At 45.8% G+C, this 23688-nt stretch overlaps 3 protein-coding genes and 1 long non-coding RNA gene across 4 annotated transcripts; 2 read left to right on the top strand and 2 right to left on the bottom strand.

Moving 5' to 3' along the window:
• The first annotated feature begins 2363 nt into the window (after positions 1 to 2363).
• LOC136954368 (uncharacterized) lies at positions 2364 to 3383 on the top strand. The gene is made up of 3 exons (XR_010878103.1): positions 2364 to 2542; positions 2683 to 2820; positions 2913 to 3383. It is a non-coding gene; the product is annotated as an uncharacterized lncRNA (long non-coding RNA).
• Positions 3384 to 4919: 1536 nt separating this feature from the next.
• On the top strand, positions 4920 to 9038 carry aldob (aldolase b, fructose-bisphosphate). The gene is made up of 9 exons (XM_067247453.1): positions 4920 to 5051; positions 5754 to 5866; positions 5987 to 6198; positions 6538 to 6592; positions 7330 to 7490; positions 7621 to 7704; positions 7881 to 8055; positions 8253 to 8452; positions 8780 to 9038. Exons 2-9 carry the CDS (start codon positions 5755 to 5757, stop codon positions 8873 to 8875), a joined length of 1095 nt encoding a protein of 364 aa, XP_067103554.1. The 5' UTR covers positions 4920 to 5051; position 5754; the 3' UTR covers positions 8876 to 9038.
• Positions 9039 to 9842: 804 nt separating this feature from the next.
• On the bottom strand, positions 9843 to 12987 carry si:ch1073-291c23.2 (uncharacterized protein LOC799862 homolog). Its single transcript, XM_067247820.1, has 7 exons — positions 12860 to 12987; positions 12353 to 12497; positions 12055 to 12165; positions 11803 to 11859; positions 11441 to 11578; positions 11167 to 11280; positions 9843 to 10993 (listed from the first exon to the last, which is right to left on the bottom strand). The coding sequence occupies exons 2-7, from the start codon at positions 12479 to 12481 to the stop codon at positions 10964 to 10966; spliced, it is 579 nt and encodes a 192-aa protein (XP_067103921.1). The 5' UTR covers positions 12482 to 12497; positions 12860 to 12987; the 3' UTR covers positions 9843 to 10963.
• A 210-nt stretch (positions 12988 to 13197) lies between these two features.
• On the bottom strand, positions 13198 to 22838 carry LOC136954605 (carnosine synthase 1-like). The gene is made up of 9 exons (XM_067248228.1): positions 22819 to 22838; positions 20774 to 20960; positions 20186 to 20275; positions 18425 to 18870; positions 17965 to 18184; positions 17628 to 17713; positions 17168 to 17399; positions 16472 to 16734; positions 13198 to 16299 (listed from the first exon to the last, which is right to left on the bottom strand). The coding sequence occupies exons 1-9, from the start codon at positions 22819 to 22821 to the stop codon at positions 14749 to 14751; spliced, it is 3078 nt and encodes a 1025-aa protein (XP_067104329.1). The 5' UTR covers positions 22822 to 22838; the 3' UTR covers positions 13198 to 14748.
• Positions 22839 to 23688: the final 850 nt, after the last annotated feature.

Here is a 23688-nt window from a genome sequence, read left to right on the forward strand (position 1 = left end):
ACCTTGGTTAACCAGTTGAGTAGCGTCACCGTATCTGTCTGTTCGTCGTGTGTGGGCCCTACGGCGTAGGCTACCCTCACGGATGTGTGAATTCGGACATTTCAAATGAGTGTTTCAATAGGCATACAGACTATTCTAGCTCTATCATGCGCTACGCTGGTGTGGCAAACATGTTGGCCTACTGGCAAGAGGGTAACGTAACGGCTAACAGGTCTAGCGTTGCTAGCTACGAGTGTCATGCTACTTGCCGGAAGGAACGAGCAAGCTAGCTAGCTACGGTTTGGGAATCACTCATGCTGTGGGAGCGTGGGGATAATTGGACTCACGCATCTAAGTGTGGCAATGCAAATCGTTGCAGGTGTGATGGGCCGTCAGAGTGCCCCTACGCTGTGGCTAGTAGGCTAGTGGGTCGATGGGTAGTGTTGCATCATCGCATGAAGGTACATCTATCTGCATTACATGCTTCGAACCATTCAATATCATCAGTGTTAATGTGACTGCGTTTACATTTAGTCATTTAGCAGACGCTTTATTCGAAGTAACAATATTTAGATTCACAGCGAGTACATAGGTTATCAGTTACGAGTAACCAAGAATTGCAACAGTCCCTCTTGTGTCGTCTGTTCTGAGGGAATGGACTTAACTCTAGCATTCACATCTCAGCAGACAGCTAATTCTGAGCCTTCCTGCAGGTCGACAACCCCTGGTCCGCGCTTTCTGCTGCATGCCTCTCAGTGGCACCTAATTGGCGTCGGTGGGCGGCAGCTGTAGCCTACTCTCGGTGGAGTGGTTTCGGCCGCCGCAGCGGCCCGCACATATCGACACGCTGTCGGTGGCTCCATGTTGGATCCTGGTAATGAGCACCAGTCGGCATCGTGCACCTGCCACCGTGTGGACGACGGTTGCGGACGGATATGCGTTCTGAGTAGGCTGCGCGGCTCCACAGAATCCATAGTGTCTGAATCGAGATATCTCTAGAGATGCCCTGGACTTGAAACTTGAAAGTTGAATCCAGGGGGGAAGGATCCTCAGCTGGGGGCGGAAGTGAGGGGGCGGGGGTTGGGGTTGGTGGGATGTAAGACAGATGATGGGTCTAAGTTTGAGTGTGTACGCTCTTCTGGGGGCTTTGTCTCAGTGCCAAAGTGTGTGTTGGAGTTTGGGGAGTGCGAGGTAGACTTTTGCTGTTCAGTGTCTGATACAGCCTCGACTGACAGAGGTCTGTGTCGTTTACTGCTGATTGGGTCAACTCTGGGCCGTGAGCGGGACTGGGGACACTCAGGGACTCCTGGTTGGTCAGGGCGGACGGTAGTGGGAGTGGATTGGTTGAGGGGCCGTGTGGTAAGAGGTGACTGGACCGAGGAGGTGGTTCGTTTGACTCTGGGGGTGACGGTTCGTTTCTGGTGTGGGGGGGATGAGGTCACCAGAACCAGGTCTCTTTTTTGGTGAGGGAGCTGATGTTCAGTTCCCACTTGAGGTCCTGGGAGAGGATGGTGCCCAGGAAGCGGAAGGACTCCACAGTGTTGACTGGGGAGTCGCACAGGGTGATGGGGGTGAGTGGGGCTGTATTCTTCCTGAAGTCCACAACCATCTCCACTGTCTTAAGTGGAGGTCAGAAGTGCGTGTTTGGGAATCAAAGGGAGTGGAGATATGCTTTGGACGGGGTCCATCATGGATGAAATGGGGGGGGGGGACAAGGGGGTCCAAGCATGTTGTCACAGAGGGCACTGTGATGACACATTATAGATTCAGTCATCTCACTAACGTTTTCTCATCTTATTTTCCTCAGCATGGACACTCTTGTGACCGTTAAAAGCATACTAGCTGGTTGCAAGTCTCAAGGAGGGCCCCACCGTCGGCTTCCACCGATAACTGTGGCCGTTGTAGTGACAGAAAAGTGGACCATTGAACAGGATGAGGAGGAAATAACTGCCCAGTCATCCAAGACCAGTTTGACCTATGCACCAGTGACCAGTGTCTGATAAGTTGTCAGCTTCTGATGGGTTGTCAGTGTCCAAATTCACCTTAATGGAAGACACATTGAGGAAAGTTGCTGCTGGGAACGCATACATAATTCGAAATTACACTACGTTCAACACAAGACAATAAAATTGTCAGTGTACCTGACAATAAAAGACTTGAACGTGAACTTGAACAAGAGGGAAAGATACAGTACTTTCTAGGAGAGAAACTGTTTGTTTTTTTACTAGTGTGACAGAAAAGCTACTAAGCCTATTCCCATACTTACCACTTGACTGAGAAGACATCCATCTCAGGGTTAGAGCACAATAGAAGGCCCAGTAACCTCAGTAAGTACAGGGAATTTGCTACAAGCTGTATGAAACATGCAATGCATGGCTAGCCTCCCCCACCTCCTTGTAGCTTGGTCTGGCCAAGTGGGTTAGACCCATCAGTGGGGGCTGTGATGATGTGGATATCATCCTGTGGCAGGAGCAGACCATCTTCCCAATTACTCCTGGACAAAGAGCCACAATTAGCCATTGTAAACAAACCAACCATTCCAGTAATAAAGTAGGAAGTACCGGTAAGTAATTATTTTCAGGTTAGTGATAAAACACGGGCAATGTGTTTTTCTTGCTGAAATTATTTTACAATGAAAAGAAAATCACAGAGGCAGGCAGAGAAGATAAAAACATTAATTTGAGTTTTTAATATGATTTGCAGTTTTATCATTATTCCACGAATATGGACTAGTGGTTTAATGCTTCATCAGAAAAGCTGTGCGGGGGTTTGCAGCACTCCAAAGTGAAGAGGAGAAAATAAAGGACCCTCAACCCCTCCATCAGCAACACTGACCCTTCTGTAAGTTTAATCATAACCACAAATAATAACTAAACCACTATATTCACTACAGTTAACCAATTACAAGTTTATACACACTGTATGTCAAACAGGAGCTTGCACCCAGAAACCATGGGGACTAAAAGAGAAGAGGAGATGCCCCCGACCCTGAACCAGCGCTCCCCTCAAGCAGTCCAAGAGCTCTCTACAGGGACCGAAGTGAAGGAAATTCACACCCAAGAGACCCCCTCCCCATGCACAAAAGGCCTCAGTCTCCACTGCTGCAGTGAAAAAATGATGGCCACTGCCCCACCCCAGTTAACTGAATACTGCAGTACAATACAGTGCCTTAAACAGGCCTAATCATGAGGATGAGCAGTTCGTTATGAGCTGTAACATGAGCCTCTTGCCAGCATTCCAGATGCTGGATAAAGGTCCTCATGGGCTTTCAGAAACTCCTGCATGAAGCAGAATCTGGGGACTTATAAGCCTTGTGTCACCATTCCACTTTGGGCAACATGATATGGTATGTTTACACCATGCTGAGGTCAGCTTTATTTTTCTCAAAATAAACTTTAATTGAAGGTTGGATTGTTGTCATTTTTTTCAATGTTACATTAGGCTGAATTACAAAAAGGTGACACTTTTTAATCATCTTTGCAGAGGGGTGACAGTAATTCTGTCCAGAATTACTGTAAGGAATTACTGTAAGGGACAAAACCTTTCAGTTTGACAGATTTATTTTAACCTATTGTACCTTTAAGCAACACACTAGATCAGTGCTAAGTAGCGTATCATATCAAACAGACATGTTCTAACGCAGTTCTGATACTAATCCTGAAAGGTTGCATCCCTCTGGACACCGTCTGCACTGCACTCTAGACTGTTAGTATGAAATTAAAAGAAATTACACTTAATATATCGCTGCCACCAGACCCCCCCCCCCCCCCCCTTCCAGGCTGCGCTGCCCCTTTCTTGCTCTTTGTCTCTTTCTCCAAACCGTGTGAAACATACTGGGAAACATACTGGGAAACATACTGTGAAACGATATAACAGAGCTGGACTCCAACCTAGAACGGTTGTTGAGACCATTAGTAGGCCTACAGGGTCAAGGGTCCATGTTGTGCAAGCAGGATTTGAAATAGATCTCGTCAGTGCCTCATACCTGTGCTTGCCTCATATCTGGTCCTGTCACCTAAGGTCCTTCAAATAAGGATTCAAAGTTGATGCAACCCTCTCAGATGTTCCATAAAGATAAATATCAATTCAATATGTCAGAAATACTGTAGATGTCAGCAGAAGCTGGATAGAAATAGAACTTGCTGTTTTTATTGTTCAAATCGTAAAAAGAGAATGTGGCTCCTTTCTATTGGTGTGCATAAACATGAGTAATAAGCAACACAAAGACCTACTAGGTTGATGCCTATGCTGGAACAATGAGGCAACACAAGTAATACTTAGAGACTCATTCCCAGATGCCTGAGAAGGAGACTTCTGGCAGCTGAACCAGTTGTTTCCTGTTATATATGCAAAGCATTTTTTAGCTTCTGACCTTTGCAGTAACATAAAAAAGTAAACATGTATATTACAGTAGGTTACTTGTTTATTGCACATTATTGACTTTAATATTAGGAAATACAAAATTCACATGTTTATTATATAGGTTATATTCTGTAAAGTGACACGAATCTGCATTGTACATAGCCTATTCTGCACACACACACACACACACACACACACACACACACACACGAAGGAGACTTGATACTGAGAGCTCAAATTCCGCCAGACAAGAAGTAAACCTGTAATCTACGATTCAATGTAATATATATACTTAATGTAATATCAATAAGTAGGCCTACCAACACTAACACAAAGCTTAGTATGCAATACTCTTGGTAATCAAGCGCAAACGTGATCATGTTTTTGTTGTGTGCTGCATTTTTAAGACAATAGACTTTAAGATAATACAGTGCCTTTTTATCTTGAAGTCATCCATTTGCGCTCAAAAAGAACTTAAAGTCCACAAAGGAGCATTGATACGCAAACACACCCCCTTCTGACTGCCTCAACCAATTACCTTTTCCAGCGGGGATGCACGCCCGTGCCACATCACGCACACCCCTTCCTTGTCAAACTCGTTTTCTGCTCTGCAATAAATACCCCGTCCTAACTACACTTCGGTCTTCACAATTAGTCCTGATTTAGCAAGGTAGCAACTTGTCCTGGTGTTGACGTCGACATACATTCAAGTAAGTTTATTTATGTCTGTTCAACTTCACCTAAAGTTTTTTTTATGGTATGTAGTTGATCGTGTTTACCATGTGGTGGATGGTTTGCAACAACAAAAAAGAGAAGGAAATGCGATGATTGTATTGCTGTATTGATGTTGGGTCTGAATGATTCATAGTATGCGGAACTGCATTGAGTTTTAATCTTGGAAAAACAAATGTAACAAATTGATTGCATTTATGGAACTAAAGTGTCTGGATTGCTGCATTTATTTGCTGATACCGTTTTCTTCAATGCATAGAACGGCACGGGCACCAGTTCTGTATTTCATATAGCTGCATTCACTGTGTTCATATTGTTACATATGACAGCGTGTTCTGCACACCTCTTGATACTAAAACTGTTCCTAGTTTTTGGACGATTTTCCCTTCACCCAGTACATTGCTTCAACTTTTGGCAAGGCTTATTGACTCCCCGTGAACTGTGAACTTGTTTGTCCACGGAGAGAAGGCATGAACGGCCTATCAACGCTGGACTAAAGTTCAAACTTCACAGAACAAATATTTACAGAGCTGGTGTGCAGGAGAACAAGTGGAGAGTGCTGAAGATTCGCAGTTGTCCCCTTTTTTTATCTTTTAGATGAGCAGGGAGCGTGCAACCATTAAGTAACTATTTTTTATTTCTTCACACTGTCTCACTTTCACAATTTTTTGTCTCAACAGGATGACTCACCAGTTCCCCTCCCTCTCTCCGGAGCAGAAGAAGGAGCTTGCCACCATCGCCCAGAGGATCGTGGCTCCAGGAAAGGGCATCCTGGCCGCAGATGAATCCACAGGTGAGGAGGTTGACCTGGGTAGGGCAGATGATGAGGATGGGCGTGAAGGATCCATTAAAATAGCTGGTGGAGTCCAGAGGGCTAGTTGCATTACTTGACCAACAACATTTTCTTTGCAAGGCACCATGGCTAAGCGCTTGCAGAAGATCAACGTGGAGAACACAGAGGAGAACCGACGTTATTTCCGCGACCTCCTCTTCTCCGTTGACGACTCCATCTCTAACTGTGTGGGCGGGGTCATCTTCTTTCATGAGACGCTGTACCAGAAGTCTGACGGCGGCGTCCTTTTCCCCCAGGTCATCAAGAACAAGGGCATCGTGGTCGGCATCAAGGTAACTAGCAATGGGAGGCCTCTCAAAGGCCAAAGCTTTAGGCAGCGTTTCTCCTCAGAATTGCAGTGCCTTGTATTTACTTTGCTGCAATAGTGTATCACCCGTGGTTCATAAAATTCAGACCCCAAATGGATCAACTGCGTATGTCTACTTTATACTGCACAGTTCCATTGCCCATTAATTTAAACTATTAATTGCCTAGTTGATATATAACCTCTCACAACTGCACACAAGGTCACAGTACACTGCACCTGAGTATACTGTATGGCTTATCTACTGTACCTTGACCTATGGAAAGGATTTATAACTTCAAAGCCTATTGTTCTACCCTCTTTCCAGGTTGACAAGGGCACTGCGGCCCTCAATGGTACAGATGGGGAGACAACCACACAAGGTAAACAATTTCACCTCACAACATTTGGGTTTGGAAACTGTGGTGGAAAATTCTGACGGTACTGTGTAGTTTGACTAGTCAAGAAGGCGGTTTCAATACAATTTATTTCGTTTGTACAAAACTTAAGAAAACAGAATACTATGTGACTCGTCATAACAAAGGACACGTATAAGTTACAGTTCGGAAGAGTGGTGAAGAACATCACATATACACTGCCTTTATGTAAACTTAGAACAAATGGTCTTCTAGATGGTCAATCAATGTAGCGGTCTCTGTGATTGGCTAGCCCTAGTCAGTGACAGTTTAAGACGATATAACCCCCAGGCCCAGTGTCCCACAGTTCTTTGATGTTTGCATCTCTCTCTAAATGAGGAGATAGTAAATGAAACACACGCAGGACACAATCTCCTTGGCCAAAAGGTCAGAGCAGCTGCCTCATTGACCCCTTCTACAACATCTTCCCTAGGTCATAAATACCTTAAAACAATACAAAATGCTTTACCCATCCTCCAGGGTAAAATGTCTCAGAGCCTTTAGCAACTCAAACCTTACTTAAACTAGACACTGGCTGTCCTTTTATCAATCAACAAAAGAGCTTACAGATTACATACATATACATGCTCATGCCTGGGAACTACAAACGCATAAACTGGATAGTAATACTCGTTTGTCAAAAGTATTGTCAATGAGATGATTGCGTATTGGCAACCCACAAGATGACCCCCCTCTCCCCTCAGGTCTTGACGGTCTTTCGGAGCGCTGTGCTCAGTACAAAAAAGACGGTTGCGACTTTGCCAAGTGGAGGAGCGTTCTGAAGATTTCCGACGGATGCCCGTCCGCCCTCGCTATTGCAGAGAACGCCAACGTCCTCGCCAGATACGCCAGCATCTGCCAACAGGTATCATCATGGCCTCTACCGAAGACGATGTCTTAACACTCATTCCTTTTTTTCTACCCGTTGTGAAGTCATCGATCTGTAAGCAGCTCATTTGATAATGACCAAGTAAAACTGTTCATGTTGCATACAGAACGGCCTGGTGCCCATTGTGGAGCCAGAGATTCTCCCTGATGGCGACCACGACCTGCAGCGTTGCCAGTATGTCACAGAGAAGGTGAGTTCTTCTCAAACCTGGCAACCCTTACTGTCAAGTTAACCTCGAGAGGTGTCACCCGATACGAGTACCAAAGTATTTCTGCCCAACTTTTTAATACTGATGACAGAAAGCAATGATGCCGAATTTGTAGCTTTCACTTTAACCATTGAATATACTGCCTCTCTCCTCTCCAGGTCCTGGCAGCTGTGTACAAGGCTCTGTCTGACCATCACGTCTACCTGGAGGGAACCTTGCTGAAGCCCAACATGGTCGCTGCCGGACAGTCCTGTCCCAAGAAGTACACCCCTCAGGAGGTCGGCATGGCCACAGTGACCGCTCTAAGGCGCACTGTTCCCGCCGCTGTGCCCGGTGAGAGGGTGGACCGTCCCTGATTGATACCCGGTGTTGTTCAAGTTTGTTAGACCTACTGGTGCTATGCTGACGACAGACTTGGTTCTGTTTTGAATCGATTACCAACCCTCTTATCACCCTGGCCAAAGTCAAACTGAATGGTTGGTTCTTGGTTGAAAGGACAAGAAAGTCAAAATTGTCTTTCTTCCTCCCAGGCATCTGCTTCCTGTCAGGAGGCCAGAGCGAGGAGGAGGCCACACTGAACCTCAACGCCATGAACCAGACGCCCCTCGGTCGGCCGTGGAAGCTGACCTTCTCCTACGGCCGTGCACTCCAGGCCTCCGCCCTTGCCGCCTGGCAGGGCAAGGCCGCCAACAAGAAGGCCGCCCAGGATGCCTTCACCTCCAGGGCCAAGGTAAGGCTGAGTGGTAACGGGAACAACCAGACAGGGCCAATGTGTCCATATTTTTGGTGGGATTACAATACACAAACGGCATCAGGTCTAATTTGTGTAACTTCATTGGGTATGGGCCTCCTAGGAAAAGGGCAACAGTGTGAACACTGTTGACCCTGGGCAGATAGATATTGGGTCTTTCTTCAGCATTGCAGCTAGTTCAGGATTTTCTAGATGAAGCATTTGGAATTTACTGGAAAGACTCAAGGTGTAATGTTAGACTTATAATACTAATGTCTGGGCTGTTGTATTGTGAGACCTGGATTGATGTTCTCCTTTCTGTTTCAGAATAACAGCCTGGCCTCCAAGGGAGAATACAAGGCTTCGGGTACAGCTGACCAAGCCTCAATGCAGTCACTCTACACAGCCAGCTATGTCTACTAAATCCTAAACTATAAACATGTGAAATTATGTCTTCAAGATGCCAATTAGCAGTCCTATTACAGCCAAAATGTAAGGGCGAGATCCAGTTGTCTTTCTACTGCAGGTTGACCCGCACAGACCTGCAGTTGGAATGAGTGGCAAAATAAAATGTGAACTGCATGAACCAGTGTTGTACCAGTCAATTTAGGTAACATTATGGAAAGCTAAGAGGAAAAATGCATGCTAATCTCATATGGAGAAGGGACTTTGGTATACATTTCAGAAGCAAATGTTATTGTGGTTCAGAGGTTGATGACTCAGATGGCCATTCTGTTGGCCAGGTGCACCAGTCAAGCCTGCGTTTCAGGGAGCAGCTAGGTGAAGTGAGGGTGAATAGCTTCAGGATGGTCGTTAGGTTGGTCTTCCTGGCCTCATCCACCGCGGTCCAACCCCAGATGTCATACGCCTGTGGCTTGACAAATCTTGTAAAAACTATTTTTTGGTGTGGTATAGGGATCTGCATTTCACTGCTTACACTTTCCAGGGTAAGATTGAGAGTAAATGTGGGTGGGGCTAGCTCTTTATCAGAGGGCTGATCCTGTTTTCCAGCAGCCTGGTCACCATGTTGGAGTCCCCTGAGCCCGACAGCAGCGTGCAGGGCGTTTTGGCTGTTAGTCACACAAGTCCAGGTTCATTTGCATGAAGGAGGATTTAAATACTGGGTTAAAATAATATAGCATGTCAGATATGCTATTAAATCATGCATTTTGGAGAAGTGAATTAAGAAGCTGTTGAATGTAGGGTGAAGTATGACTACATTAATAATCTCCATGCCTATCCTTGCATGCTCCATGAAGTGGCTCCCTTTTATATGCAGGGTACCAATTGTCACAGTGCCTGTAGACATCACGTCAATAGAATCATGACCAGAACATAGATCTAATAGTTACCAGTTAGAATCACCCTTTAAATGACACCAAAAAAATCTACATTTCATTGAAACTTTAGATATAGGGATTTACATCTTTACGTGAAATTGATAGGGGTGTGTAGCATCTGTGCTTTTAAAATGTCATAAAAGCTTTTATTTCATATTCTGAGGGAAAAGGTGACTGCTGTGTTAACTTGGCTTCCAAGCAAGCAACCACACCTGTTCTTGATGGCTAGTTATAGAGTGGAGCCATAGTGCTTCTTGAGCTGAGTGGAGGCTCCTCTAGACAGCAGGTACTTCATATAGGTATGTCCAGCTTGCCTTTCTCACAGTCCTTGTGAAGAGGAGTGTTGCCATAGTCTCCACAGGGTGAAGTGTTGCCATAGTCTCCACAGGGTGAAGAGCGTTGTCATAGTCTCCACAGGGTGAAGTGTTGCCATAGTCTCCACAGGGTGAAGAGTGTTGCCATAGTCTCCACAGGGTGAAGAGTGTTGTCATAGTCTCCACAGGGTGAAGAGTGTTGTCATAGTCTCCACAGGTTGAAGAGTGTTGTCATAGTCTCCACAAGGTGAAGTGTTGTCATAGTCTCCACAGGTTGAAGAGTGTTGTCATAGTCTCCACAGGGTGAAGTGTTGTCATAGTCTCCACAGGTTGAAGAGTGTTGCCATAGTCTCAACAGGGTGAAGTGTTGCCATAGTCTCCACAGTTCATGTCTATCTGAGGGGGGACAGCCAGATAATGTTGGAAAGGTAGTCTCTGGATGTCTAAGCATGTGGATCAGTGTGTTTATTTGAAACATATAATAGTGAGTAACAGTAAGTCGTTTTAAGATTGCATTACCCTCTCTAGGATCTTCTGAAATGTTTTGAGTCATGTTTTATTTCATGAGTCTAAAATACTAAAATAGGTAGGCTACTTACAATATTTTATTATACACAACAATTTCTGCATACATGTAAAAGTGTACAAAGCAGTTGCCGTAATTTGGTCTTCAGCCTACACATAGCTAAAGAAATGGAGACATAAAACAAGTCAAAGCTACAAATGATTCTACCACTAGGTGGTAGAATATGCACACAAAATGTACTTAGGTCAAGGTGAGAAAAAAATGTGATCCCATTACGTAGTACATGAATTGTATGATGTCAATTCTAATACTTCAAAGGGTTATTTCCCACTCAGGACTGAATGGGCATGGTGAGGACCATCTGAAGAGAGGGAAATGAAAAATAAAAAGGTTTACGTAAAATATCAATAGCCTACATGCATGATTAATGGAAACATTATTCCATTGAATTATGATGTACACACGATTTTTGTTTTGATGAACTTAAATATACGATGTTTGTGCGTTTTATCGATTGATCGGGCAAAAGTGTACCTGGGTTTTGGAGGACTTCAAAGCGAACCGTGCTATAGTGGACAGAAAGATGAGAATCCCAGACACACAGAGCGAGCACGTGAGCAGTAACGCCTCCAAACCTTGTATTTGAGCCTGAGGATCAGACAGTAGAAGGGAACTTGTAAAACATACAAACACACGTGCAAACACACGAAGGGGGTTGCTTTGTAAGCAGCAAAATTTTGGTTGGCCCCACCAAATCTCACTCCAAGGTTTCTGGAAAAGTTGGAAGCCCTGAAGATATATCATTTACCTCCTGGTATGTCTGCCATTTGTTTTGTCCTGTACCATACAGAAATGAGTTGGAATGTGCAATGAAGACGCTTCTTTGGACTGAGGATACCAGAATACCAATAAGGGTTACCACATACATGGCCAAACACACCGTCACCTGCAGAGATAAGAGAGATTTAATAAAACGAGAGATAAGATAATAAGATAATAATAACGGAGATAAGAAAATTGGGAACACTGAAAAGAAGCTACTTCAAGGTAATCTCATTAGCATAATATCGGATACTGTACAGATCATTTGGGATGTAATGTATGTTGTTTGTGGTGAAACTAAAACTAATCGAAATGGTGATTGGCCCAGATAACTACATTTAAACTTACCGTTTTCTTTGAGGGATGCATCTCAGTGTAGATGGAGAGGATTCCACAAGTGATGAACTAGTAGAAAAACACATAACTCTTATTTAGCCCTAGCTAAATAGCAAGTTAGCCTTTTTTTTGTCTTTTTTGTTACACCCTTACAAAACCTTTACAAAAAAAGGTTTGGACAACAAACACAGCCTCATCTGGACTACAAAACCATCACCACACTGGCCTATCACTGTTCCATGTGCTGTCCCTGGTGTACTCTACCAGGGCTCCCTCCCAGAAAGGGATGTAGATGAAGCTGGAGTTAAAGTTGTCTGCCTTCAACAGCCCAATACCCATCTGCAGCTCTGCACAGCCAAGTATCAGGACTGCAATCTGAAGTCAGTGAAATGGAAAGAGAGGACACAACATAATAGAGCATAATAGATGTTGTAAAATAGATTAAGCTAATCCCTTCCCCCCCCCCCTGTCCTCTTCTTACATAACGATTGCAAATGCTAGTCAAAGAATCCAGTTCTATCATTAGAGATAATACACATTTGACATAGCTGGTTCCTCTCACCCCAAGACATTTAGGTTCTCCTCTGATGAAACGATGGAGGGGCTTGTTCCCCATCACGGTTTTGTTGACCTGTGTTGCCCCCTCTCCATCCCCCCGTGTTCCTGTTGCCTCTGCTGCTGTGACCTCCATGGTAATACACAAAACACTACCAAAAGGCAAAATAGGTTGCCGTTTTTCTGTTATGAAGTCCAGGGTAGGATCATATCTAAACTGACACTTGTTGATAAGGCAAAATTACGCATTATTGTTTAGAATGTTATGATTCATTATTAAGCAATTAATTACTACGCTTATTGATTAATACAGATTTGTTATACCATGTTGAATAGACAATATTTTTTACATGAAGTAGTGTCGCAGATTCCAAAACAAGAAACATAAGTTAGCTGTTATGAAAGCAACAAAAACTAAAGTATCAGGATACTACAGCTGCCTTCGTTCACAACAATTAAATGTTAGCTAGGAAAGCAGTAGAGAAATGTAATTAAGAGCAAACGGCGAACCCACCCTTTTTCCAAAGTTCTGCAGAGAAAAATATGTGCGTGAGAAACCAAGGGGAAGGGATGAATTTAGGAGGGGGTGGGGAAAAATGTTAGAGAGGGAGCAAGACCCTTCGAGTGCAATTTGAGATTTGTGAGGTCCAAAAGAAATGTGGGCGGGTTTATGTTGTCTGGGAGGAAGTGAGGACACTTCTGAGAATGCGTCTGTGTGGGCTAACAACACCACCTCCTCTCAGAGGAAAAGAGGGGAAAGAAAGTATGTGTTTGTGTGTGATAAAGAGGACTACAATCGGGGCAGAGGAACAGCTGCAAGCTCAACAAAACAGACAACAAAGGATTCAAACATCGCTTCTCTTGAATCTTTATTGTAGCACTGAAAGTGTGGATCATTTCAATAAGTTGTTTGTTGTGAAGTAATTATGTTTTAAGAAATAAGAAAATCACAAACATTTCCTTTATGTGGTGTACGTATATGGACATAATTGTTACTATCGCTTGCTGTGTAGGCCAAAATGCATGTGGTTGTAAAACAACGAATGGTGTGTATATGTAAACATGAAATTCCTATTTTATGATGTCACATATACGTTCAACAAACCCCACAGTGAATGGTAGAATGCGATTAACTAAAGAAAAAAACAAGTGACAAACTACACAAAACATCAGAACATGACAACATTAGTACAAAGCTGATACAACAGTTCGACGACACATTCCTCTCCGGGTGCACATATCCTAATGTTACTTTGAAATACACAAATAAACAACGAAAATCATTTGAATCCTGCAACACCACTTGTCAGGTTTTGCCTACTCAACACTCAGGGTCATCAGGGTCATCGGGGTTGATAAAGCCATGTGGAGCAGGCTCTCAGTTTCACCCAGTTCCTTCTCCCACACCCTGACACCAGACCCCAAATGCCAGATCTCAGATGCTGGTCCCAAGATGACATCTCACTCTGGGGTCAGACTGGGCTCTGGTATGTGAATAAGGTCCACTCTTACACTGTGCCTCTCCATCTAGAAACACACACAAGCACCACTAGTACCATGTTCATTCACATGGTGAAATCATTTTGTTTTGTTTCAAATGGTGGAGTTGGAGGTGGGGGGGGCTGTAATGGTGTTAACTCAGGCATGAACTTTCCACTGTAATTGCTATCTGCCTGGCAGACAGGACCAAACTGGCAGGATATTAATGTTTCTGGACAGCCTTATCCACCTGTTCCACCCTTCACCCATAACCCCTCTGAAATAGTCTTCCGTCCTCTCTTCCAGAGTATAACTTTTATGGCCCTCTGACATATTGTAAGTGTAAGATCATTCCTCACTGCACCTCTCCACCCTGGCCAAGCTGTGCTGTGCCATGTGCTAATGGTAACACACTTTCTACTGTGATACAAACTCTTCGGCTTGATTTATACTTTTACACTACCTGATCTACATATTCAGCACAATAAATCACCTAACCACTCATAGAACTTTTAACAACCTACTTTTAATATCGTACTGACAGAACTACTTCCCATTCATTTATCTTTGATTATCATTTAAAAGTTGCAGAACAAATCATTTTCATTGCAGTGATGATGGTCCCTGAGTTTCTGTGAGAAATCTCTGCCGGGCCCAGATATTAATCTGCTTGGGTGCCACAAGAGTCCTAGCCCCCAATTTCCCCACGCCACGATCAAATAGCCCTCACATTCCATTGACATTAATCAGACAAAACAATCGCGACAAATCTCTACAAAAATGGACTGTACCCATTACAAAATCACAACACAAATCTCCCTGATTTCAAAGATTCAACGTTGAAAAAGCTTTATTGTCACGCTTCTTGCAGGTGACATTCTTCCTTTCGCTACCACGGCTTCCACCTCCGTTCGCCCCCTCTCGTTAGTTGAACTGGGAGAGGAAGTAGGCCAGGTCGTAGTGGGGGGGGCAGTGGAGCCCCAGTCCCTGGCACAAGGCCAGCAGACGTTGGCGAGCGTGGGCGGCGCTGTGGTCGTCTCTCACCCCGACGTTACAGAAAGGCTCCTCGTACTCGCCGGAGATCAGCTCATCCTCGGCCGCAAACTCGTTGAGGCACAGCGCCCCCTCCTGGTGGAGCCGGCGCAGGCGCTCGGGGCTGGCCGTGCTTCGCAGCGCCTGGAGGTGCTGGGACACAACGCACATCACCCCGGCGTAGTGGCCCCGCGCCGGGAGCCCTGTGGCCGAGGGCAGCCGGGGGCGCAGGCCGCAGGCCACCATGAAGGAGGCGAGGAGGATGTCGACGGCGTACAGCTGCCGTATCCAGTCGCGGAGGTAGAAGCCCCCCATGCGGGCGTTGATCTCGATGAGGCGCGGGCCGCGCTCTGTCATCTTCAGCTCCACGTTGTAGACCCCGTCGCGCAGTCCGCAGCCCAGGCAGGCATGGTGCGCCGCGCGGATCAGCTGCGCGCACTTGTCCGGGGCCAGGCCCGAGGGCATCTGGGCGGCCGTTTCCGTGAAGAGGGGCGCCCGGGTGGGGCCGTTGTCGGACACGAAGGCCCCCTCCAGGCAGCCGTCGAACAGGAGCACGTCCACGTCGTGCTCCGTGCCTCCCACGTACTCCATCAGGGTCATGGCGTTGCCCCAGCCCAGCCCAATGCCAGGATAGTCCGTCTCCTCCCGCAGGTCCCCGGCGATGCGCTCAAAGTGAGCCAGGCTCTCCGCCCGGGAGTTTACCTTCCTGACGCCCACCGCCCCGGCTCCGTACTCCAACTTCAGCACGGCGGGGAACCTGACCGCCCCCGGTCCTGGCTCTGCCTCCCCAGGTCGGGTGGTCCCTCCCTGGGCGGCCTTCTCCAGATCCAGGGCGCTTTCCACGTGAGCGCAGGGCACGGCGTAGGAGCTTGGGGAGGGAGAGAAAAGCAGAGGGGATTGACAGAGAGGAACGGAGTGGGACTGCGTGGAGACGGCAAGGGGGCAGGATGAGCGGAAGAGAGGGTGAGCGTTGTCGGTTTTGTCCAGAAATAGGTTGCCCCTGTCGAAGTCGGCCATGGCTCTCATGCTGTTCCCCTCCATGTTGACCATGTCGTGGAGTGCTCTGCGTCCTCGCTCTCTCTTCCTTGTCTCCAGACCATCCGCCTGGCCGGACAGCAGCTCATCCGGGGCTGGATGGACCCCCTTGGACTTCACCAGACCCATCAGGTGCTGGTGGGTGCGGCTCTTCTCCTTGGCGATGCGGACGGCCTCGGGGGTTGGGCCTCGGAGGCCGAGCCTTTCGCAGACTAGCGCCGTCAGGACCACGCAGTCGTCCCAGAAACACACACAACCATCGGGGTGCAGCCCAGAGGACGTCAGCCAATCACAGATGCGGGTGCAGTTCTGGTCGTCCCGACGATGGTCTGGGAGGTCCGGCAAGGTAAGGAAGTTATCGACCAATTGGGAGGCAAAATGGGTGGGGTCGTTGTCCACTAACAGGATCTAATTGAGAGAGAGAGAGAGGGTTGGCTGACATAAAGCACCTTTAAAATCGCTTCTCACGGCTCAGCTGATTTTACTGAGAGAATGAGTAAGCATGTCTGGCACACACGACAGCACTTGCTATTCTACGCCGTGCCCGCATTTAGTGGTTTTGAATGGAGAGCTCCATCACCTTGAGTTTGTAGCGCTGGGCTTGCTCCCAGATGAACTTCTTACTGTGGGCTCCGGCCCCCACCACCAGCACCGTCCTGCCCTGCATCAGGTACACGTGGGAGCGGGTGAAAGGGGTGAGGAGGAGGGTGCCCTGGCACCCCTCTGTCCCTCTGCCGCACCCCTCCAGCTCTGGGAAGGAGGACTGGAGGCAGAGGGTGGGGTGGAGGCCCAGAACCACCGGCTTCAGGAAAGGGCCATTAACGGTGAATAGAATGTCCACTCCTGTTCCAATGATACATACAGGAAAAGGTAGCATATATAAATAAATCTTATAATAATAATATGTTTAATTTATATAACGCCTTTCCAGAGCTCAAGGACGCTATACAATAGCAATATAATGACACATAAACAATCATGGACAAACACAAAATGTGAAAAACAATGAGCAATCAAACACAGAAAAATGAAATATACAGTACAGATAGTACAGCCACTGAGAAAAATGCATAACAACCGATTAGGACAGATAACATTGAGAAAACAGATGCGTTTTTGATTGAGATTTGAACTCGGAGATGGATGTGATGCTGCGAAGAGTCAGAGGGAGTGAGTTATATATTTAGATGTAACATGTCTTAAAGTATTGTTACCAGTATGCATGTAAAACAGCATACACTAACAGCACACAGTAAAACAACCAAAAACACATCACCTATCATGTCGGTCTGAGCCCCTGTCCCACCGCGACACTGTTGGGACATCCCCAATTCAGTTTCCATCACGACTCGGAGGCAAGCCAAGGCGCTGTCGGTTGCTATGCGACGGAGAGAAACGGCCAGGGCGGGGTCGGTAAAACCGAACTCCAAAAGGGTGGTCTCCAGAGACTGAGACAGGGAGTGACTGTGAGAAAGAGGGGTGTCGGACGCACCCACTTTGCACACCAACTGAGAGAGAGACAGAAAGAGAGATAGAGAAAGAGAGATAGAGAGAGAGAAAGAGAGAGAGAGAAATGGACACAGATCGTCAGGGACACATTGTTATTCCAGGCGTGTGTTCTGTCCTGATCTCCTTCGTCTTTTGTCCTGCTCTCCTGCTTCCTCATGTCACTCCTCCCACCACCTCCCCTTCACTCTATGCCTTCCGCCAGACCTCCTCCTCTCCCTCTATCTCACCTTGTAGAGGAGAGGTACGTCCTGAGGGGAGCGAGTGACGACGGCACACAGTCTGAAGACCAGGTCAGGGACCTGGGGACTGCAGTCTGACACACAGAGACAACAACAACCTCACCATGACCACTCAAACTAGGTTTGGAGCTGAATTTCATTCATAGCGCCCTTCATTCATAGAGCCCAGCCCAGCCCAGCCCCCCCCCCCCCCCCCCACCTCCATATAAATGCAGCTTTGGAGCTCTAGAACACGCACGGTGAGCATAAACACGCATAAAAACCATGCTTGACACCCAAACCCCCCCACAACCTCCGCATCCCCCGTCCTTGCTAAAGCCCTTACCGGTGTACTGCTCCCAGGTCCGGCCCTCAACTCGAAACCCAGGCTTCAGAGGGGGGATGCAGGCCTCCAGCAGCACAGCCTCTCCAGGGAGCAGCTGGGGCAGCAGCTGGCCAACACGGGCCAGCACCTCCTCCCTGGAGCTCCTAGACAGGAAGACAGGGGGTGCAGCCGAACCTTCTGCATCACAGGCAAACCTGCCTCCGCTGCATCGAAGGACCACCTTGATAATATCACGTCGGATGAGATGGTTAAGCGTTAGCCGTTAGCACGCTAAAACAACTACTGTATGTTGGCCTGCCTGATTGAGGTACCCCCGGCCGTGTTTTGATGTTGTGGGTTAGAGAAAATGGTGGAACGTTTCCCATATAAGTTTTGTCTGTCGCTATATAGGCATACAAGTCCTCTATGGGTCGATAACACTTAAGCCGAAGCCCAAACAGGCTGGACACACAATACGTACCCTGTCTGACTGCATGAAACTGTCAGACTCCAGGAAGGACTCCACCTTGAACCTGACAGAGTTCACCTCTTCCACTCCCATTTCCAGGTGTACCACCTCCACCCCTCCCGTTCTGCCCTCCTCTATGCCCATCTGCCCAGGGGGCATAAGGAGGGCCAGGGTAGGTGGGCACATGATGTTGGCCTTCTGCAGCAGAACCCTGGTAACCAGGACATCTCTCCAGCACCTCCCCAGGGTTCCGGAACCTCCGGCCGGGCAATCCGTCTCCCGGGTCATATCCTCCTCCGCCCACGGGTCACATGACAGGAAGTATGTGACCTTGCGCGGGGGGTTGAAGTTAGAGAGGAAGGTGCGTCCCCCGAGGTCAAAGGTGACAGCCTTGTTGACCAGGAGGGAGGAGGATGCATGGGAGAGCCAGGAGGGAGACAGACACAGCAGGGCGTCTCCTGGAGGGGCAAAGAGAGAGAGAGAGAGAGAGAGAGAGAGAGAGAGAGAGAGAGAGAGAGAGAGAGAGAGAGAGAGAGGGAGGGAGGGAGGGAGGGAGGGAGGGAGGGAGGGAGGGAGGGAGGGAGGGAGGGAGGGAGGGAGGGAGGGAGGGAGGGAGGGAGGGAGGGTGATTGATTGATTGATTGATTGATTGATTGATTGATCAGAAATCCCAAACAATGCAAACATCAACCCTATAAAACTCTGCAGCCTCCAAATGATTAGCAAATGTTTCCTTCTAAAACTAGCACTGGTATCCTATAGTATTACCCCCCAGCAAATCATTTAATAACACCACTTGCTGAATTAGCAGGAGAGGGAAAAAAACGGCACTGTTCTTATTAGATGTGATGTACACACATGTATATAGTAAATATGAGGACAAACATTTCAGGAGAAAACACTAATTGCGAGGGAGTTCTACCTACTACTGAACTCCAAAGTTTTCAACTGTTATTGGTCATAACACAAGAGGGTGAAAGAGCAGATATTTATGTATAAATAGAGTCAGGGACATTCTCATTTAAATGTCACCATTCAGTGACTATCAGCTTTCCATCAAACATGATTTGTCTAAAGTTCAGGATTAGATAGGCCTACAGACACGATTCTCTACTGTAAAATGATGGTGTTGTGGAGGCAACTGCAGATATAGTGCTAGGGTCGCCCTTGGCAGTGATGGTTCTTCATGCAGTAAGTGCTTTTCTGTTACGCACCAAAACTCAACACCTGTCAGCCACTACGGCTACAAAGTATAAACTGATTTTTGACTCAAAGTAAGATTATGATTCATAGATGCCCCCCACTAGTTCTATTGATTGGTGAAAGTTCTATTGATTGGTGAAAGTTCTATTGATTAGTGAATAATGTAAGTACACAGGAAATCCTCCACAGTGTTAAGATTAGTGATAGCACAGATCTACTAAATCGACTATTGATTACAGACTTCACACAGCCTAATTTGGGTTGGGGTTTTATCGAAGATGAAAATATACGTTTCACTGACAGGTAGAAGGCATCAGGCAATGTCAGGCTTACAAAACCAGAGGGACTTCCAAAGAACTTCTTGAACTGAGAACTTTACGAACTTCCTGTTTGTGTCATGTATGCATCATATTGTCTGTGTCCGTATTTTGCGAGTATTAACAACCAGTGGCGTATTATATGTTCATTTTTTTTCCCCAACTACAAGAGCACCTGTTGTGGTTTTTAACAGCTAATGATCTCCTTCACATATCAGGTTTTCTGTATGTAAAGTTGGTGTGTTTTTTTTACCTGGACTTCTTTGTCCAGCCTCCAGAAGCAGAGACAGGTAGGGGAGGGGGGAGCCCAGAACACAAACACACAGCTCAGAGTGGCTCACACCTGGGGGGAGAAAATAATTAATTATACATATCATCGTTATTGTAATGTGTTTTGGGGGTGAATTGGGGTTCAAATTTCATTTCATGTGAGTCTTTCATGGGTATATGTTTTATAATGTTTGTGAACCCCTAATCTAAGATTTATATTGTTGTGTGGTAAAACATTTGAATATGAATTTGGAATTCAAACCTGGGACCTGAAGATCTGCAGTCAAATGATGAATGAATGCTCTACCACTGAGTAATGTATTCCTTTATGATATGATGAAATGCTTGATTTTCATATTTCCTTAACAGTGATGCAACCAGCACGAGTATTAAAAACAAACAGACTTTATTTTTCTATGTCAACACAAAAGTTGATTTGGACTGAATAGTGTTCCCTTGACTTGTGTAGTCACTTCAGGAAATACAACCTTTAGCATAACTATCTATTCCTCCAAAATTTCACAATGTTGTTACACTTTATTCCACTTGACTCTGCAGAACGGGGCCTTACCCTGTGGCAGGTCCAATGTTCCGGGCAGGTCAATCTCCTTCAGAGCCTTCTGTAGAGTTTGGAACAGTGCCCCCTCAGGGCTGGAGGAAAATGCTGCCCTAGGACTTCCGACGCTCCCACAACCCTGGAGGGAAGAGGGGAGGCAGGGCCTGGGAACCGTGCTGCTGGGGAGAGAGCTGAGAGAGAGCTGGAGGGGACAGAGAGAGGAAGGGGAAGGGGAGGGTTTGCAGAGTGGATTAGCAATAGGCAGTAGTAGTGTGGGGAGAGGGCAGGACCCCAAAAATACAGTGGAGAGGAAAGCATTAGGCATCAAAACGGAGCAAAAAAAATCTAACATTATAAATAAATGAACATAACTAAACTAACTATATCTTATTGTGGTGCTGGGTGTGGCTGTAACATGAATGCTCAGGAACATCTGCTCACCAGAGCTTGCCCTTTGCAAATGAACATGCAGTGTGACATCACACAAGGCCACAAGCAGTGCCAGTCCTTCCTATAGGCGACATAGGCAGCCGCCTAGGGCGGCATGAAGAGGGGGGCGGCAATTTCCCAAGTGCATCCATTTAAATGAACCCTCCCGCTGTCCTTGAGTTTCAAACGCACTACCAGTAGAGGGCACCAACCGCACACGTCAGGTGTAGGTAAATCTTGCCTAGGGCGCCAAATGTGGTAGGACCGACATTGGCACATGCATTATTATTTACAACGTATCGCAACATTAACATGCATTAACATGCAGATTTGTGGCTTTGAGGATCAAACATTTACTACTGTCAATGCTATGCCACAGTAGTGCACCTTAGTAAATCCACTTACATAAAGTCATCATGCATATTAACTTCAGATCTGGGTTAGATAATTATTGACTTCCTTTAATAGCTACGCTCGCTTGAAGATAACTCACTAGGAGCAAACTAAAGGTGTGTGGGTGTGTGTTTGTGTACACATGAGTCTGTTTTGTTTCAGCTGATGACGTGATGGGATACAATACCTATTCCACTCTGTGTCCCTCACTTTGCCTCACCTTTCTATTGGCCCAACATTAGAAGTGTTTATATACTTCTGTGGACATTCCTGTCCTACTGTAACTAACCCACACCTGGGAGGTCAGCCAACAACTAAATGGGGGTCACAGTCATTTGAGACTCAAACCTGTGACCTTCTACAGCAGAGGTCAAGCATCTACTATCGGGGCAAGGACAAATTCCTTAAAGTTCCAAACAAATATTTGGATCTTATTCAAGTTTTGACATGTTTCAAAAAAATAAAATAAAATTCAAACAGCCTCGACTTTGAGATCCAAACCACAATATTTGCTACAATGCCACTATGAAGTTTTTTTTTTAAAAGACATGCCCAGACAATAAAACAGTACATCTACAGTGGATTCCCAAGAAATGTTAAGTTATAAATACACACTGGCAAAGGCTATTACCCCTCCCGCTCTCTGTCGCATTCGCACACACACTCTCAGATTTACTTACACTATAACCTTCGTAAATCAGACGTGAGGCTATATTTAACACTAACTCACTCTCTCACTTACACAAATGAACACGTGGACAGACAACACACATAAATGTAACTTCCCTATTACGACAATGAAATTGCAGAGGATTCGCTCTGTGACACCTCGTAACCTTACACACAGCTCCAGGTGAACTTGACTCTCTGGACATACATTTCTGTTCATTTCTCAGGCCCCCACCTGACCTGCCTTGTCAATCTCCGACTGACTTTCTCTGACAGACTCCACTGCCATTTATCTATTTTTCAGTAAACTTGACCACCTCTGACTTTTTTTTACAGATTAACATTTTACACATTTAATATTTACTAATCTATCCAGCTTTAAATTTAAACATGCATCATTATCAACTTTTAGCAAAGTAGGTTATCAATGAAAGCAACTCTGCATTTAGCATGCACATCTACCTACAAAGTATTAATCTACCACCAGCAATTATGTACAGTTGTATTATTTTACATGCCCATCATTAACATGCAAACTTTTAATAGAAAGTGTCCAACACTGAACTCACCATAGTGACTGCAGTGACCAAGTGGCAACCTGGAAATGACAGAGAGAAGGTTGGAAAAAAGAGGAAGGGAGGGAGGGAGAGAGAATATTACTTGGTGGGAGGGAGTATGAACATGAGGCTAATCATTAAAGAGTAACCAAACACCACCTAAACCTCTTTTCTGATTCATACATCTGTGATTAAATACTCACGAATGGCTTAATTCGTCAACCCTGGTCTTCATTTAGGCAAATCGTTACCAAAAAAAAAACATTATTATTATTTGGTGGTAAATGTCTCAGTTCCATTTGCGGTTGGTCAAAAACTATGGAATAGCTTCTTAGGCTTTTGTGTACGTGCCATTTGGAGGTACTCTGACAGGGAGGGGTTGTGATTACTGTCCACTTTCGTGTATCATTTCGAGCATTTGAGGAAGCCCCTAAATTCATATTCATGTTCAATCTAATTGATGCAACTGTAGCCAGCAAATTCTAAACTCTTGGAATGTGTAATATTTACATTTAAAATATATGGGGCAAACGTTTGCCATTTTGTGAGAAAATTAATCAAATGAATGACCGTTTTGTGTGTGTGTAACATTAATTGGTTTAACCTCTCTTCAATATAAATACCGCACCCGCCCAAACTGTTACATGTTCGGTGGCCTAGCTTTTTAAAGTGGTGTTTATGGAAGATGGTTATTGCAATTAAGGCCAATGGACTTTAGTTCTAACTCTGGAATGTGCAAGTGAGGCAGGAAGCGACCAGGGATGCGACCATTGTGTTTAAAACATAGTAGGCTACATGAAACATCTTAGATTACAGGTGTAACAGGTTCTAAAAATTGTCTCACACAAGGAGCAAGCATGGAACTCATTCTGGTCATTCGGG

Source organism: Osmerus mordax, chromosome 12, assembly GCF_038355195.1.
Source record: "Osmerus mordax isolate fOsmMor3 chromosome 12, fOsmMor3.pri, whole genome shotgun sequence".
NCBI lineage: Eukaryota > Metazoa > Chordata > Actinopteri > Osmeriformes > Osmeridae > Osmerus > Osmerus mordax.